Source organism: Argiope bruennichi, chromosome 3 (genome assembly GCF_947563725.1).
Source record: "Argiope bruennichi chromosome 3, qqArgBrue1.1, whole genome shotgun sequence".
Lineage (NCBI taxonomy): Eukaryota > Metazoa > Arthropoda > Arachnida > Araneae > Araneidae > Argiope > Argiope bruennichi.
The window spans coordinates 37,135,182-37,154,394 of NC_079153.1; the positions used below are offsets into that span (position 1 = coordinate 37,135,182).

The 19,213-nt window shown below is 24.9% G+C and overlaps 1 protein-coding gene across 4 annotated transcripts in view; it reads right to left on the bottom strand.

The window, feature by feature from the left end:
- Nucleotides 1-17,424, bottom strand: part of LOC129962557 (CD109 antigen-like) — a 44,276-nt gene extending 26,852 nt beyond the window's left edge. The window contains exons 1-14 of one of the 4 annotated variants that reach the window (XM_056076318.1): nt 17,373-17,424; nt 9,365-9,428; nt 8,131-8,321; nt 7,921-7,946; nt 7,132-7,282; nt 6,960-7,036; nt 5,296-5,347; nt 5,138-5,211; nt 4,972-5,011; nt 4,390-4,474; nt 3,305-3,416; nt 2,987-3,208; nt 2,165-2,515; nt 469-663 (exon numbers count right to left, since the gene is read on the bottom strand). In XM_056076318.1, the coding sequence (XP_055932293.1) occupies nt 469-663; nt 2,165-2,515; nt 2,987-3,208; nt 3,305-3,416; nt 4,390-4,474; nt 4,972-5,011; nt 5,138-5,211; nt 5,296-5,347; nt 6,960-7,036; nt 7,132-7,282; nt 7,921-7,946; nt 8,131-8,321; nt 9,365-9,428; nt 17,373-17,409 (1,677 nt within the window). In that variant the 5' untranslated portion in view covers nt 17,410-17,424. Of the gene's footprint in view, nt 1-468; nt 664-2,164; nt 2,516-2,986; nt 3,209-3,304; nt 3,417-4,389; nt 4,475-4,971; nt 5,012-5,137; nt 5,212-5,295; nt 5,348-6,959; nt 7,037-7,131; nt 7,283-7,920; nt 7,947-8,130; nt 8,322-9,364; nt 9,429-9,707; nt 10,004-17,372 lie in introns of those variants that run through there. The other 3 variants (XM_056076317.1, XM_056076320.1, XM_056076319.1) reach the window with 3 other exon arrangements.
- Between the last annotated feature and the right edge of the window lie 1,789 nt (nt 17,425-19,213).

The window sequence follows — 19,213 nt, forward strand, 5'->3', positions numbered from 1 at the left end:
AAATTAAAATCAACTGTTTGAATTATTTTTTTAACTTATGAATAATAATTTTAAACATGAATACATGAATTTGGCAATAAAAATAGCATTTAAATGATTGAATGCAAAGAAATGAAAATACTTAAAATAAAAATTTATTTACAATAAGTAAGTTTAAATAAAAACACGTCCATAGGTATGTGAAAGGTAACATTTTTGTATGTTTATAAAATTTTCTCTTAAAGTAGAACTGTGTTCATACTGTGTTTTGAACTTACACCAGTAATAATGATAATAATAATAAAATCTGTTGATAATGAAATTAAAGCACTATTTTACAAAACAGTAAATGGATGGAAATTTGGAAAAATGCTTCTTATAATCTCTAGTGCATTGTTCAACTTTTCATATCAATAATTATAATATATATATTGTAAATGAAATGTATAAAAAAAAGAGAGAGAAAGAAATAAAAAAAATGAAACTTACGGATGTCTTAAATAAACCATCAACATCAAAAGTCACAGAATCGGCAACAATTTCATTGTTTTTGCTTCTCACATAGTATACAAGAACTCGACCTTTGGGTGCCATAGAACTAGGAGTTTTAAAGTTGAAGCGATATGTTTTCTGATTAGGGACAGGAATAGTTTTGGCTAACAGAATATTTCCTCTACCTATAACCTAAACAAGAAAGAAAATAATAAATAAAGGAAAAATAAACATTTAAGATACAGTATATTAAATACAACAAAGCACCATTTAAATGTCATTCAAGGGAGTGATGTAAAGTAATAATTAAATTTAAAAAAAACATAAATATTTAAAATTTTAATAAATAAGTTCAGATTATTATAAATTTACTGCTATCAATGTAAATTCATTTAAAAGTATAAATTTTATTTTAAAAAGTTCAAAATTATTTTTTATATTTTTACTTTTTTTATAGTAAAAAATAATTACATTTTAAAATCAAACATTCATCATAAAAGTGAGCCAAATTGCACTTTTATTGCATAACTTACATTCTAATAACAATTCTTATTTTATGTAATTTTTAAGAATTTAATTAAAAAGAACTTTTAATCATTATGTTAAGTGTTGATTGTCTGACTATTAACCACAACATCATTATTTGAATTATGTTCATTGGATGTTATTTCATTAATATTTTAATAAGCAAAATAAATAAAAAGTTCTTTAATGAAGTTTATTGCATCTCTAAAGCAAGCTGGAACAATTTCATCATACTCTTCTTCGTGAATATTTCAAATAATCCCAGACAACTAATATTCTGAAATCATGGCAGGAAAAAAAAAAGGTAATGTCTAACAGACATTTCTCTAATAACAGGAATAGTGAAATAATAACTCAAACTGAAAATTTGGGAAAAAGAGAAAATAATGCATAACTGAAGCTCTGCACTGTATAGAAGAACTTTATCATTATAATGATTACAAATGAAGAAACAATATTTTAATCTAAGTGAATGTAAACGAGATTGGTGGTGTTTTACTTTATAATGGTGTACTTTATATTATTTAGTGTTTAATAATGGTGTTTACTTTATATTATTTAGGACATTAGCACTAATATCCATAACGATTTAAGAAGGTCTTTCAAACTTCCACAATTCTACATTTTTACTAAAAATTAAAGTTGAAGAAAAAGGATTTAGTGGCAATTCAAATCATAACGAGTTTTACAAAAGAATTTAGCTAATGTAATTTCTATCAGAGCATCGATTTCATTTAGTACATTTTAAGAATAGCTCAGTAAATAATGCAAAAGATTTAATTTTGCCAGATAAATTATAAAACTCAGGAGTAAAGATAAAAAGAAAGAATAGTTGTTGTGATAAGGGACACTGACATATTTCAAAAAGTTAATTCATAAATATTACATAAAATAAAAAGTTCATTCATTGAGATCCATTTTCTTTATTGATAATAGAAATAATCTAAATATTTGCTTTTATCTGCATATCTGCTCAAGATATATAATTTATCTAAAAATGACATTTTTCTTCTATTTGATACTCAAATTAAAATTGACTTTCCTTTTATTTACTTAATCAAAGTAAGCAAATCAAAAAGAAGCCAATTTTAATAAGAGTATCGAATATATTTTTGATAAGACTGTATTGGTAAAATAAAAATTATATTTAAATATAAATAATATTTACCTTATATACCAAATGATTTAAAGGTTCAGTGGCATTGACTTCCATTTCAACAGTTTCTCCAACTTTGGGATTTGGAGTTATAAGAACAGCTTGAATGAAGTTATTGGTTGGTGATACAGCTGCATCAATTCTATCCAAATAAAATGTCAGGCCAGCATAGATAGCCCTCATGTTCAAGAATAAGGTGTTTTCATCATTTGGGGGAAAGAATTCCAATTTCACAATTCCATTTCTAGGAACAGTATAAAATTCTGTTTTCCATTCTTCTTCACGGATGGAGTAGCCATACATTAATTCAAGCTGACCTCTACTATTTGAAACAGGAGTATCATCCTGGTGAGAAACTTTAAGCTATAAAAAAAAATCAGATAATAATGACTGAATCCCAGAAAATATATAAAAACTCTCGATATTATAATCTAATTTAGAAAATGAATTAATTCGGTTTTTCCTTTTCTCTCCTCCACAGACATTCAAATACAAATAAAACAATATTTCAATTCCTAAATGATAATACAATTTAGAATTTATGTAGAGCTATTAATGAATCTAATTGTGTAAATTTTTTATCGATCAAATTCAGATTCTTCACACTGTTACCATCATTAAATGCATGAATGAATACTCTGTATTTAGTTAAGTAATATTTTAAATTATAATTTTTATTATTCAGTAATATTCCGAATGATATTGTTTAAACCAAGAATACTATTAGATATGATAATTTTTATCAAACTAAAGAAATAATTTATTTAATTACATATTTTAAGTAGCCAAATAAAAAAAAATCAAGAGAATAAAAAAAATTAAATAAAAACTTACAAAAGCAGTAAATTTTAAACCAGGCTTGAAAGTCTCTGAAGTTCTAATCAGGTCAATTTTTATGTCTTTATCATATATCCACATTGTATTTGTAGTATTATACTTATGACCAGTTTCTTCTTCTTCAACAAGAGCAAAAAATTCTATTTCTCTTTTGAAAAAATCAGTTCTTAAAGATAAATCCTTCAGCAAATTTAAATATATAGTTACAGAACCATCAATCTGAAAATATATATATATAAATACGAAATTATTACTAATAAAAACAACAAATTATTTACTACACTTGTCTTTAAAATTGAACTGATTTTTTTTTACCTTAGCCTTAGTTTGAAATGACTCATAAGGACGGACATTTAATTTATTATAACGTGTTCTTGGTGCAACAGTCAGTGTAACTTCGCCTTTAACTGCTTTACCATAAGAATACCTAAGATTGAAGATATAAATAAATTTATATGAATTAAAGAATATTTAAAAACTATAGAGTTATATTTAGACAATAACTTTGCATAAAACAGTAATGATAATAATGAATTCATAAAGAAAAAATTATTAATTCATAATTTCATAATTCTTTATTCAATTACAAACACCCAACAATTTAGAATACTATTACATTATAACAGATAAACATTAATTCAACTAAAAATTGTAAAATAAAAATAGCACTTTACTCACAAACTATATCAAAATATACATTACAGTATCATAAATACATCAGGTATAAAAATTGGCATTTCAAAAGCAAGGAGGAGAGAGACAGGGAGAACTGTTCTCAATTTTGAGAAGCATTTTTTTTTGTAAAGTTTTTTTTTCCCCCCAACTCTGAAGCCTGAGTTGTAATATATATATATATATTACAGCAAGCATCTTTAATAATATAATTAGATTCCATAAATAATTTCTCAAAAGAATGCAAGATGTAAACCTTACAGCAGTGTATTTGAAGAGGTTTTAATTTAAGTAGGTTGAATTAGAACAGATGCAGAGTTTGAAGTGATCAAACATCATAAAAAAAAAAAAAAACCTCTTCTCAAACAAGATAATTTTATATTCTCTTTTAAGTTAATATATTCTTTTGATAGTTAGTGGTAGTTTTTTTTTTTTTTTTTTTTTTTTTACAAATCAATTGCAATTTTAACAGTCAGCGGGCTTGTAAAGTGCCATAAGTCACAACACGACACACAGAAATTAATGATACTGAATATAATGTCTCAAATAATTTATATGAGTAATATTTTATCAAATAAATTAAAATTTTCTAAAAATTAAGATATGACTGAAAATAATAGAAAAAATAAGTAATTAAGTAGAAATGCAAAATTTCAGCTTTAAGAAATAATTAAAAAAAATAACTATAACAATGACAATGATAAAATTATAAAAAAAAAATACTTTACATTGCTGTTATAGTAGCTTCAACATTTGAATTATTGTAGGTAGTATATATTGGCAGGTCAATATGAACTTCATAGGTTGGCATAACTAAAATATAAATGAAGAAAAAAATTATAATAAAAATTGGAAATAACTAAAAATAGTTAACATTAAAACAAAATGCATAATATTTAATAAAAAGAAATAAGTAGTAATGTTGGAAAAATAAATTAAAAAATAAAATTCAAAGTTCTATATTTAAAAAAAAAAATTGTGGCAAAATTTTGCATTATGAATTTGAATGCATTAGTTTATATATTATTTAAGAAATTTCTATTAAAATTCTTTATGTACCATAATAAACATAAATACAAAGAATCTGAATTGTATAATAATGATTATTAATTCAAAGTAATTGATAAAGTTATAAAATCTTTTTGTAGCTTTAAAAAATAAATATTTTTTTTTTGTTGAAAATAATAATAAAACCTATAATGAGGGAATTCAACATAAGGACATTAAGAGAAGTGATTTTATTTATGATTTATGTCATATGAAATTTAAATAGATATTTGTAATTTGAATAAAAAGAGATGGATACTTACTAAATTCTGCTACTGTAAAATTTTTATGAAATTTTTGGCCCTGTAAAATTGTTAAAATAAGTCACAGCATAATTTTATGTATAATAAAAGTATTTATATATGAATTTTTGCGTTAAGCCTGTAACTTAACAGGAACAAAAAAATGTGTTAGAATGGAAATACATACCTCAACGCTAACATGCACTGCCCATTCACCTAAAACAGGACGATCAGCAAGAAGAAAATCGGCTGATGCTACTCCTGAAAAAATAAAATAAAAAATAACTTATTGCACTGCAATAAAAATAATAAAACTATTGAATTTAAACAGGAAATATAGCTAACCATTACTGGTATAAACATTTTTCCATTCTCGAATGCTGTTTCCATGCCCATCCTAAAAGTCAAATGAATAATAGATCATATAACTAAAGATCTAAAATTGTTTAATATTTATACTAATTTAACTATATGTCATTTTAGATAACATGTTGATCAGAAAATCCATTTAAAACAAGAGCAGAAAAATAATGAGAGAGGTAGAGAGAAAGAGAGCATTATGATACTTTCTGATAGATTGCATAACTATTTATGTTAAAATAATTTAAAATTGACAGTAAATAATAAAAAAAAACTACAAAAAATAATTAAATATTTTAAAAACACCTTTTATCTTTTTTTTTTTTGGTATTTGAAAGATGCGATTTTCATAACTTATATAACCTATAAATTATATGAATTGTTAAAATTATTTTAATGGATTTAAAGAATTTCAAATGAAAAGAGTGTTTTGTTTTATCAAAAATCTCAACAATATTATAATATAATAAAAGAAAAACATTATTGTGTCATAAATCTTGAAGTAAATGCAATTGTGATTAAAAAAATCATTACAGTTTATTTTAAACTTAAAAGTTTTGGGATTAATCCATAGCCAAATGATTGTAGTACTTCGATCTCCCTAAAACTACAACACTTGAATATACTAGGAATCACTTTCTATGTTCCAGCCAGATGAAGGGTAAAAATGACTTTAATTTTATTCTTAAGATATTATTTTCATCAAGTAAAAGTTTGAAACCATTTGAAAGAAACATACAAAACTTCACAGATAAAAATTTTAAAGGAACAAAAGTATAAAAGAGGTACATTTTAACAGCACAGAAAAAGGTTCATTTTAGAAATGAAACTAAAAGCAAAATTAAAGGAGCATAATTACAGTTACAATTATTAGAAACTATGGTAAATTCATATAACTTAGAAGTTAAAATACCTTTTAAGGATGCATAGAAATGGGTAGAAAATAATTATTCTTTGAAAAAAAAATGAACAAATTTAATTTATTACACACATACATAAACTATATGAAAAATAGTAATTAAAAATTATTTTTAATCCCAAGTGGCTTAAACACATTTTTCTTCTTTTTGAATTCTAAAGAAATTTGCATTCAAGTTCAACCCAATGATTGACAAATCCCCTCAGAGAAAAGTAATTTATACAAAATATTAATAAGAAGGGTTTCTTCATGATTTTAATGCATCACATAACAAACATAGTGATAGCAGAAAAAAAATATTTAATAAGAATTTCAAATTAAAATAAGAATGAACAAATTGTTTTAAAGAAAATATAGCAAGCATCACGCATGCTAAGAAGTTATACAATTTTAATTCTTAGAAATAAACAGCATATATAGAAACCTTTTAAATATACAAATGCACCTTTAGATTTAAAATAATTTAGAATCAGAAATTTAGAGAATTACCATGGTGTTGAGATTTTTAAATAGATCTAAATAAGTTTATTCAAATTAAAAATATATAACATTGATACTATTGAATGACTTATAAAGTAAAAAGCAAACAATTTTTTTTAAAGCCCAAAAATTTTGAAATTACTCTAAAAAACAACACTTCAGCATTTTATCTGAATTCTACTAAATATCAACAGATATGGTTAATACCTTTTTAACAAAATTAAAAATATGAAAGAAAAAAAATACTTACTTTAACCAATAAATCAATTGGTAATTGACTAGACCTTGGCAGAAGATATGGATTAGTAACAATTACTCTGAATTGAACTAAATAATAAAAAAGAAAATAGATCATTTGATATTTCTTTGATATAAAATTTATAATATACATTTTTTCTCAATAATAATAAATTATTCATTACCTAATTGTCCAGGTTTATAAACAGGCCTATCTGTCTGTATAAAAACCGAATAACTTCTATGCTCAAATGTGAGCTTTGTAGAATTTCGAACTGTCAAACCTCCTTGACCAATAACTTCTAGAGTATAATCTCCAGGTTTCCAATCAAACAGCTATAATATAATTGAACTTCATTAACATTTTAAAGGGGAAAATATGTAGAGTATTAATGAATATGTAAAAATACAATAAATTATCTCATAATTTATCATTTTCTATTAAAAAAAAAAAGATGAAGGAAGGGAAGAAAAATTTAAGTTTTATATTCTATTTCAAATATAAATAAATTAAAAATACAAAATGTGATTGATTCATCTTTCAAAACTTTGTAATATTCAAGTGTTATGGTATAAATTCTAAAAATAAATGAAATTAAAACAAAAAGTAATGCATCATTACTGGATATTAGGGCCTTGAAAAGAGCAAGTAATTAATGCAGTCATAAATAGACTTTCATAAGCAAATTAAAATTTAAAATCTTGCAAAAACGTAAACTTAATTAGTATTTTTTCAATCAAATTAAAAATTCAAAAATTGATAATAAATAAATATTCTCTGATGAGAACATTTGCTTATGATCATCATATAAGCATTTAGTTCAAATAATGTCAATAAATACAAATATTATCCATAAACAAAGTTGAATAATGAACATCAAGGTAGGGAAATATCAGCATTTCTATATATTCTTTAAAATAAGAAATAAAATTTTAAGAAAACTTATAAAAATTAAAAAGTGAATTTTACATACCTCAAAATCTACAATTTGAGTTTGTTCTGCAAGAGAAATAATAGGGTCACATGAGAGCATTGACAAATACATATTTTAAAAAAAGAATATTTGCAAGTGTGCATTTTATAAAATTTTCTATGCTTTATATATACCAGTTTAATAAAAGGATTTTTATAATATTCTTAAAAATTGCTTTAAAAAATGTACTAATGAAATAGTAAATCTCACTTGGATCAACATGAACATCTTTTACAACACTAACAGGGATTCGGTCTTCATTTGTTCCAAATATTTGCACATTAAAATCAACAGGTGCTGGTGCATCATGAACAGTGATGCTTACATGATAAACAATATCTGGTCGCAATTTTGAAGGTGCAACAACAGTATAAATAGAAGAATTTCTCTGTGAAGAAACACTAGAAAAAAAGTAATGCAAATAATTATATAATTTTATTTATATATCTGCTTTTTTTCAAATACATCAGAAGTCTAAAAAAATTTTGAATGCTAAAAAATTTTTATTTCTTTGCTGATATTTTATAAATTGAATTTGGAAAAATATTTTTGTACTAATCATTCATCTCCAGTAACTGCATAAAGTTTTTATTAAATTTTAGTACATATTTTTTCAGAAATAAAGCTATTTGAATATGTAAAAAGAAATGAAATAATGAATTTAATATCCTCCTAATTTTTCTCACATTGTTAATGAATGGCAGAATTAATATTGATTTCAAAATATTTTATCCTATTTATAAACTATGCAATTCAACAATTTCTCTAATCCATATATCATGAAATACAGCCGGTCTTACAGCATACAAATTAATGACCGTAATAACTTAGTATATACATTGAAAAAATTTCTTGAAGTGTAAACATTAATTTGAAATAATTATCCAAAATGAGAAGAACCAGAATTTATCTATGAGTAAGAAAAATAACCTTAATATGTAAAAAATCAGCATATATTTACATAATTAGATAGGGATAATGTATCATCTCAATGAGATACAGCAAAATGATGGTGTATCAGAGTTTTTAATTCTATCCCCCACCCTTTAATTGACAGACTAGAAAAATAATGATAATACAAACATAATGACTGATTGTATCGAAAATGAGGGATATCAACCATACTTAAATAATTACATTATATATTTATTTATAAAGGATTTGTAAGGATCTTAGATGTATGTTGCTGGAAAAGATTAGATGATTCAATGTTCAACACAGAATAAATACCTTGGTTATTTTTTTAAATAAAAGTAATATTGAAAATAAACTGATTTCAAGACTTATTTTCAACAGATGTTTGATACATATTTTATAATAAATTCTAATCTTTTATGCTTGAAAAAAATTCTTGATAACATTATATAAAGTCATTCTTCTTAAGGAGATTTTGAAAAAGGAAAGCTCAAGGCAAAAAAGTTTTAATGAGGAATAAGTATCTTACCTGATGAATAAACAGCTCGCAGCAATAAACAATGAAGCTGAAAAAGTTTTGAGATACATCTTGCCTGAAAAGAAGAGCCCAAATTTATACAGAAAAAAAAGATAAAATCTGTTTACATTTCAATTTTTATGATTCCATACACCATATTTGTGATCGTTAACAAGAAAAAGAAAATTTTAACAAATTATAATAATTATTTATGAGATCTGAAAAAACTTCTTTCCCACAGATTAATAAGAGTAAATAAAAATAAATAGAAAAACACAGATTAACAAATGAATTAAAATAAATTTTCAAAATTATTTTTAAATAATTTATTAGAAATTGAAAAATTAATATTTACTAAAATAAAAACTGTCTAAACTAATTAATATTCCACATTTAAGGAACGATGGCACAAACACTTCACTGAATAATCAACTATGTCATTTTGAAAAAGCAAAAATTTTCAGAAAAAACTTATCAATAATATTACGAATTTTTTCATAAAAATTGAAGAATAAAGGCTCTGTATGTGTACAAAACTTCAAAAACAAATCCCATTAAAGTTTGACATATTGTTTACCGTCGATACATCGCTTCAACAGGCTGCCACAGAAAAGCATTTCTCGCCCACTCGAAAACTTTTGTTTCGAACAATTGTAACCATTTGTTAGAACTGCTTGTAAACTGAATTTTCTATTTGATAATATTGTTTTGTATTCGCTAAGTAGACATTTTTATTCATACAGAATCCATTTAATAAAATAAAGAAGAATTTTTTGAAAAAAAAAAAAAAAAAATAGTCATTACTTCTAATTTTTCAATTTAGCGTTTAAATCTGGCAACGCTGTTTTGAAGGGTTTCCCAACGACGCGTGAGTTCTGTTTTCGTTTTGTCCGAAATGGAAATGAACGGAATAAATTATTTTTGGGACAACATATTCAGATTTGGTTATTCGTGTTGGCAATTTACAATTGGATAGAGCCAGTTTATTAGTGGTTTTAATAATCCCGTTGTCAAGAAAATACGTGTACTATTCTGCTTTCCCACTAGTGTTGTAATTTCGCTTTGATAGTTATTAATTTTTTTATTGTAAGAAACATTTTATCGAATGTTAGAAAGGAATAACTTATAAATATTAAGATTTTTTTTAAAAAAATATGTAAACAATCTAATAGATTTCGAAAAGAAGTTCATCTTTTAAAATTAAAATTAGAAAAATTGTTGCGATAGCATACAAAGTATATATTTGGAAATTATTTCCAAGTACCAGGGGACTTGATCTCCCCGAAATCTTATCATATATTCCCTAATAATTAATAATCATTTCCGGAAAAAAAGCTTCGAAAATTATGAAGATCTAAAAAACACAGGTGCTCAGATTTTTATTTTTAAAGTCCATCATCGCTTTCAGCTTTGTAATACCGTGCAGAAAACAGAATAGGCCTTATTGGATGCTTTTTTGTCAATGGAATTAAACCAAAAACTTAAAAAATCCAGCTTGCTTTTTAAGTTTTATAATTATCGAATACATACAGGACCGGATTAGTAAATATGCAAAGAAGGCAACATATGGTTCCCACAACTTTAGGGGAGGAGGGGGGGGGCTCCGAAGCCTATGAGTTTTTTTTCGGTACTTTGAAAATTATTTAATTTGTGTCTAACTCAAGGATTACTGAGTTATCCTGTTTACTGACAATAGACATAATTCCAAAAATATTTTTTTTTAACTCATAGAAATCTGAAACGTGGAAATTTTTCAAAATCTCAAAGGCGAATTTTTTGACTATAATTATAACACTTTTATTTTGTAAGTATGTGTCTTATACGAGGAAGTAACAATTTAAAAAGTGATTAATAGGATTATATAGTACTATTGCAATCTATGTAGACAGCAGAAAAGATTTGTTTCATGGATTGAAGAAAATCCTATGATAAAATAAAGTTTGCTTTGGAGATTTATTTTCTTTGGAAAAGATTTCGCATACAATGTATATTTGTGCATACTGTAGAATTTTTATCATTGTAAATAATAATGATATGACAATAGACATAATTACTGACAATAGACATAATTCCAAAAATATTTTTTTTTAACTCATAGAAATCTGAAACGTGGAAATTTTTCAAAATCTCAAAGGCGAATTTTTTGACTATAATTATAACACTTTTATTTTGTAAGTATGTGTCTTATACGAGGAAGTAACAATTTAAAAAGTGATTAATAGGATTATATAGTACTATTGCAATCTATGTAGACAGCAGAAAAGATTTGTTTCATGGATTGAAGAAAATCCTATGATAAAATAAAGTTTGCTTTGGAGATTTATTTTCTTTGGAAAAGATTTCGCATACAATGTATATTTGTGCATACTGTAGAATTTTTATCATTGTAAATAATAATGATATGACAAATATTGAGCAAGAAATTTCACATTTCATAATATTTTAATTTTAATAACTTATTTTTTCTGAAACTTACATTCTGTTTCTGCCTAGAATAAAAAAGAAAATTTTGCCCACAAAAGAAAATAACACGTGTTTCATTTATAAGAATTATTGAAAGTGTTCGAATTAAATGAGATGGATAATTATTCAAGTCGCAGGTGAATAACACCACTTTCGTAAAGAAGAAATGAATAAAAAAGATTATGCGTAGTTTGAGTCATTTACTATTATGATAATGTGTGGGCTCCAATTCTTGTCTAACCAAGACGCATTTTAAAATGAGTCACATGTAGTTAACCTATAAGAAACTTGTCAGTGTAATTCTTCATAGAGAAAATTTCCAAGTCACATTTTAAAATTTTATTTTTAAATGCTAAAATAAAAACATGTCTTTGGATTAGTCAGTCAGTCTACCTTTTTTTCCTTTTTTTAGAAGGGATGACCTAACGGAAACTTATTTTAGAAAATTATAAATAACTGAGATTAAAGAATATTTTTATGCGTTTCAGAAACCAGGAAAAGTAATATTTTTAAATCTAACTTTTGTCCAAAACATTAAAAAAATAAATAAACACAACAAAAAAATAATGGAAATAATCGCTCTAAATCATTTATACACTTTTTAATAAAGGTGATATTTCCCTATTCATCCAATTAATTGTGAAAATTGTGAGATTCCATTACTTGTGTATTAATTGCGCTACATTGGCAAAAAAGAATAAGAGCATATTGATTTTTGGAATAAATTTATTATTTGTACTGTTTTGCATGCTTTCTAGTTTTCTAGGCTTCTCGTTTCTCGTTTTTTTAAACTTCAAACTATAGCTTGCAGAGCATCTTAAATTCTTACAACTAAAATAATACTCCAAGCAATTTGAATTCCATCGGCTTGTTTATTCTTTAAACATAACAGAGTATATTACAAACATTGCCAGATTCCAGAAGGTTTACAATCGATCATCAGCTATTATATAAAATATCAATGAAATAATATTAAGAAAATATGTTTATCAAAGAAAAAATCGTTTGCTTTTTCTTTTTAATAATATTTTAACAAAATAAAAATAGTAGTAGTTATAAAATGTCTGAAAAGGAATCGTCTGCTAAATGTCTATTAACAGATTTAGATTATGATATTTACCGAACATACTGAATGTAGATACAATCTTTGGCGATTGATTGCTGACATGCGGGTAATTCACAAGTATCAGAAAATCAAATTTGTATTTTGAACCCTCCTCGACTTATCATAATTTGATACAGAACTGGCAGAAATGACAATCACAAGATCACATACCAAATTTCATTTATTAAAGTTATTGCGTTTTTGAATTATCGTATTTATATACATGTAAAAGTAACGAATTATAGATGATCAACTCCTACATGGATATAATTTCAAGTCTGATGAATTTTATATTATAGGTGCTAAACTTGTTTACCAAATTTTATCTATCTAGCTCTTTACGTTTCGAACAGTCGGACAGTCGAACAGACAGATTTCCTTTGAACGGATTTCATGCAAAATTTGTTAGAAATGTATAAATTTGTGTAAAGATCCTATGCTAAATTCGTTCTTCTAGATCAAAAAGTTGTTGAGTTATCGCGATCATAGACAGACAAAGCGTTTAGACATAATTTCAAACATATGTTTTTCGAATTCATTGAATTCTGAAACGTGATTTTTCTTCAAGATAGCGAGTTCGAGTTTTTTTTTTTTTTTTTGGTGATTACAATACTTTTTCTTTTTATATTTCATATACGAGAAAACAAACAAAGGACATGTTCTGCATTATTCTAAAATCAATTGTTTCATTATAAGTTATCTGTTTTGCAATGAATTGGAACGGTTGAGTTTTGCATTGCAAAATATACATATTTGGTACATTCCGACCAATGGACTAGAAATCCATAAAACAGAATAACTAATGAAATTCAAATGAAAAAAAATAAGAAGAATACTGAAATCATTTGTCATTGTTAATGGTTTTTTTTTTTTGAAATGATAGACGATGAAAAATGAATTATTCGTGTCAAAAATTAGTCTTAAAACTAGATGAAAAATAAAGAATATTTCTAGATGTACGACTTGCTATCACGTAATTATTTTCCAGAAGTTCTATTTTATGATTCATGATACTGACAACAACATTTAATTTCATCATTATAATATCGATTAAACATTTATTTTGCATACTTAAAAACATAGCCTCTTTCTCTAATTCAACTAAGTACCTAACTAATATATTTAAATATTTTTTAATTTTTTTTTAGTAATCAAGATATTAAGAAGGGATACTATTTTTTTTTGTTTGAAACTGTTTTATAAGGAAATGTTTTGACAGCAGATTTTATAAAACTTAAATTGTATAAAATAATTATGCATATATTTATATACCAGCTACCTGCCAAACCTGATTATTTTGAAAAATTATTAACATGAAATAATTTTAATCACATAATTAATCGACATCTTTTACGCATTTGATTGTGACTGCAGAAAGATACAAAATACAAAATGCACTTGTCAGCTATTTCAGTATGTTTTCAATTTTAATTTTATTATATTATACTTTATTTATTTATTAATATATATTACAACTTTAATATATTATATTTTTATTAAAAATAATGAAGGGAGCTATTCAAAGCAGATGAGAGCTTGAAAGTAGGACAAGGACAAAACCCGCATCGTCCTTGACAACGAAATTCATAAAAATGCGAGATAATTATAGGTTTTTTTTCCAAGTTAATATCACAATATATCTGTCGTAAAATTTAGTATAAAGAAAAATACCGAGTTATTTTCGTCATAATGCAGCATGCGTTTCCTAAATTATTCGTTTTTAATAGCTAATAGGCAATTTATTTTAATACTATAATCTTTAAGTTTATCACTACTAATCGGTACGCTCATAAAAAAATATCATGAACAAAATCATTGCAAAATTAACATGAATGAGAATATACGTATAATAAGTACAGCGAATTTATTTTTATTTTACTATACTTGAAATGTAAATTTTAAAAATGAATCCAATTAATTAGAAAAATTAAAAAAACTCATGATATTTTTTGTTATAAATAATATCGTAAAAATATATTGCTACCCAGAAGTAATAAAAAAATATGTTTTGATAATAATATGCATGTTTTAATATAAATTTTCATCCTAATGCAATTAAAGGAATATCATACATACGCAACAAAATTTGAAAATAAATGCATATTTTGAAAAAAAAAAAAAAAAAAAAAAATGCAGCTGTCTACCTTTACATCATAAGGGTGGTTTCTGTTTCACATATTTAAAAAAAATGCGTTTCCGGATTTTCAATTTTCGTTATATATTTCTAAAATTAACGAAATACAGCTTTTTTATAAGGCAAAAATTGAAAAAAAAAATCTATTTTTTGAAGACATAAATTCTTTGGAACTAATATAAATAATTTTAAAAATTAATTAAATATCAAAATTACATTATTTTTGTAATCATTATTTTGTTATTTTTCTACAAAAAATATTTTTTTAATGCAATTTAAACTCTTAATTGAAGGATTAAAATTTATTGTTTATTCATAGAGTAAAAAAAAAAAAAATATCTAATGTATCATCAAAATGATTCCAAATTTAGGTTCTAAGTCTTTTTTCTTTCTTTCTTTTTTATACATGCATTAAAAAAATATGAGACAATCATCTTCATTTACGGTCACAAAAGATCGACCTTGAATCACATTTGTTCTTATTCGGCAATAATTCCGAACAAATAGCGCAAACCTTTTTTTTTTTTTCCTTCGGTCATAGAACTAGAACAAGAGATATTTTTTGCCGGCATAAATTTAGAATGCTTTAATTCCAATGTTGTTTTCAAAATAGGAAAAATCCTGTTGTTTCTCTGCTCATCATATTCCAACAACTCTTTTTACAGCAAAATATCATATTATGAAAGAAAATTGTTTTAGGTGGGTGTCTATGCGGTTTTATTTTCATCAACTGATCAGTCATCTCTAATTTTTTTTTTATATAAGTTTAATAACTAATTTCAGCTGATGTACAGGCTGAGATTCTTATTTTTACGGTTAGAATTATGATTATTGTGACTCGAATGTTGCATTCGAAAGAAAGTTGCAGTTGATTTTAGTGGCAGATTTCCCATAAAGTAGACTGCTTAGGTCCATTGAGAAAAATATCTTCTAGATCTGCAGGAAGAGAAAGAATACTGTAAAATTTTCTAAATGCAAAAAATAATTCAAATAAGTAGAAATTAATCGAAATTTTGCCATTTGGAAGAAATAACTTTAATTCTAATTATCTCATAACTACATTTGAGTACATTAAAGTTTAAATTTATTTTCCCTTCAATCATATAGCTTTACCTTTTCTGTGCAAATGATTTGCTCGCAATTTTTCTTTAAATCTTAATTATTTTTTCAAAATTCAATAAATAACTAAATAGATACAAATGATTTTGTAAAAAAAGGGAAATTTATATATATTCCATTGCAAAGGTTAGGTTTAGAACTACTTCATCTTCATTTCTTTCTCTCTCTCTCTGTTTTATTTTTTAAAAAAAAATGTTTTTTGGAATGTTTTTATTGCTATTTTAAAGGAATTCCAATTTTTATTTCTTAAGAATAAAATTGTAGGTGGAATAAGAACAAGGTAAAGTTTGATAAATGAAAGTTAAAATAATAATGATAAGAAAAAACATTTTTTAAAAAGTATTATGACTTAAATACATTTTTAGAATTCAGTTCATAGATAGATTTTGTTAAATACAATGACTTCACTATAATAATATTTTATAAAAAGTAAGCTGTTACATCTAAAATAAGATTATTTAAAAAGTATTTTACTTATGGACGCCTTGGAATTAATAACCAAATGCAAATATTAAATCTTATTTTAATTATCGTACTTTTTCGCATACAACAAATAATTAACTTTTTCACAAATACAGAAGTATAAGCAAGCTTTTAATGAAGTTTTTGAGACAATCGATTAAACTGTATTTTTCACAGTTAAAAAATAAAAATTTCACCAAAACTAGAGATTTTAGTTAATATGAATATAAGATTAAAACACATTTAAAATGCTGTAACGAAAGATCGAAAAATTCATAAACTATCTAAATAATTAAATAAAAAAATTAGGAGTAATAATTTTAATTTATTATTTAATTTAATCCAGAAATGTTTTGAAATGTAGGATTGTATATTTATTTTCTTTTGCTATTATTATTATGGGATAAAGTAAATTCATCAACTGTTACTTTTATTCTGGAAAAAAGACATTATTATTTATAAGTTTTTGTATCATTTTTGGTGGTTATTTACTATTCATTCTTATCTCTTTATTAATTATGCAATAAAATTTTAAATATTCTAATTTAATACATATTTATTAATACTAATAGATTAAAATCTTGTAAATTAAAAAAAAAGTCTAAAATCGTTTGCATCCGACGAACATCTAAATGTTCTGCAGCTGTAGCCAGATGAAGTTTTCTTTCGATCTAGAAATATATTCTAAAGAAAGAACATTCTTATTACGGAAAGAATATTCTAAAGACTTTACTAACCACATCCGCTCACATGTAACATGAAGGTGGATTTCATAATTCTACTGCTGCTGCGTAACACCGCCTTAACGCATGAATCGACCGTGGCTCCATTTGGCGTTTCGATACCGTATATGGAACTCAGCTCAGTAATTTGAAACCAATGCATCGCCTAAATTCAATCTAAAATGCGGAAGGCCCGCACGTGGGTCTGTTGATTACCGCAATTCCTGCTTGGCAGGTAGTGGTAGAAATAAATAAAACAAAAATAATGCACGATTAAAAGTGAAAGTTTCTTATTTTGGTTTTTTTGCAAGGTCGCATCAAGGCAAAGTACAAACGACTACTCTTTTAAAGTAGGAGGTTTCTGACGTCCTGCTTATATAAAATTAGTTGCGGAAGTTAACAAGAATCATCTTTTGATGAAATAATCATCTTCAATATATTGAGTGAAAATATAATTCAAAGAACAATGGAATATTTATTATATTAATGAACGAATTAATTACAATAAAAATGAAATAAATAAATTCAGGTAAGTGATGGAAATTGATGAACTTCCAAGCGTTTTTTTCGTCTGTAGGAGCGCATACTTAGATTGTAAACCTGAACCAATAATATACATTTCTTGTAAAAAAATTAACAAAAATAACAAATTTCTTCTACATATACGGGAAATTATATTAAAATAAATTTAATTAGAAAGTTTCTTACTTTTCTACTAATATTTTGAAAAGACATTAACATTTTTAGATATTACGGTTTTTATAATTTGTTATAAATGCTTGAAATATTTTGTTTGTTTAGACTAAAAATACCCAAAAATAGCTCTAAAAGCTCAGTGATATGAAGAAAAGCTTAGAGCATGGGGGCAAGTTTACGCTTCACTTTCTTCCTCTGATAATAATTCAGATTAATGGAGTTTCACCATAAATAAACATTTTATAGTTAACAAAAGAGAAGTAAATAAAGTTAATTGCCTAATTTATTCATACTATAAGATCAGTCAATCAGCAAATATTATAGAAATTTATTTCATTGGATACTGAAACCAATCGATTTTATTAGTCTGGGTTCATACTTTGAATTCCTTAAATCTTATTTTTTATTTTTCCGACAAGTAGACGATTTAAAAATGCACGATTTATTATAACGATGAAAATAACATTTTATAATAGTGGTAATAGAATATAATTTAGGAAATATAAATACATATTTTCAATCAATTTTCCATTTCCAAATAGAAATTGATAAATGAAAAAGCAATTCTTTACAAGTTTGTTATTTAAATATTCTCGAAATTTTATTAAAACAATAGATATTATATTATTTTATTAATTTTTTCCTATTTTAATGCTGTTTTTAATAAATTTAAACAATAAAAGCCAAGCTAAACTTCTGAAAATAGAAAAAAAAATTATTGGTTGGCTATAGGGGTGTTTCGTTATGATCATTGCAACAGGAAAGCATGATTTAATTTAGCTATATTAACTGCTCGTTTTGAAGTAAGACGAGAGTTTTAGTATCCAAACAACATCTCCAAATTTCCGCATTACCCCAGTGGCGTTAGATTTAACATATGCCCTTAAAACCTTCCTGAAATTCATGTACTTTTTGATAAAAAAAATCCACAAACTCGTATTCACCCGGTCTGGCACCATGTGACTTTTTCTTTTTTCAAGCCCATCCCCATTTTGAATCAATTAACTGGTTAAAAGATTTATAATAAAACTGCCAAATGAAACGGCTATTACCAAATTTGGCAAATTGCATCTTCAGTAATGTGCACTCCAAAAGAAAAGGTTCTGCAAAATTTTAGTTACATTTTTAGTTAAAAATTTGTGTTCTTATGTTCTTTCTTC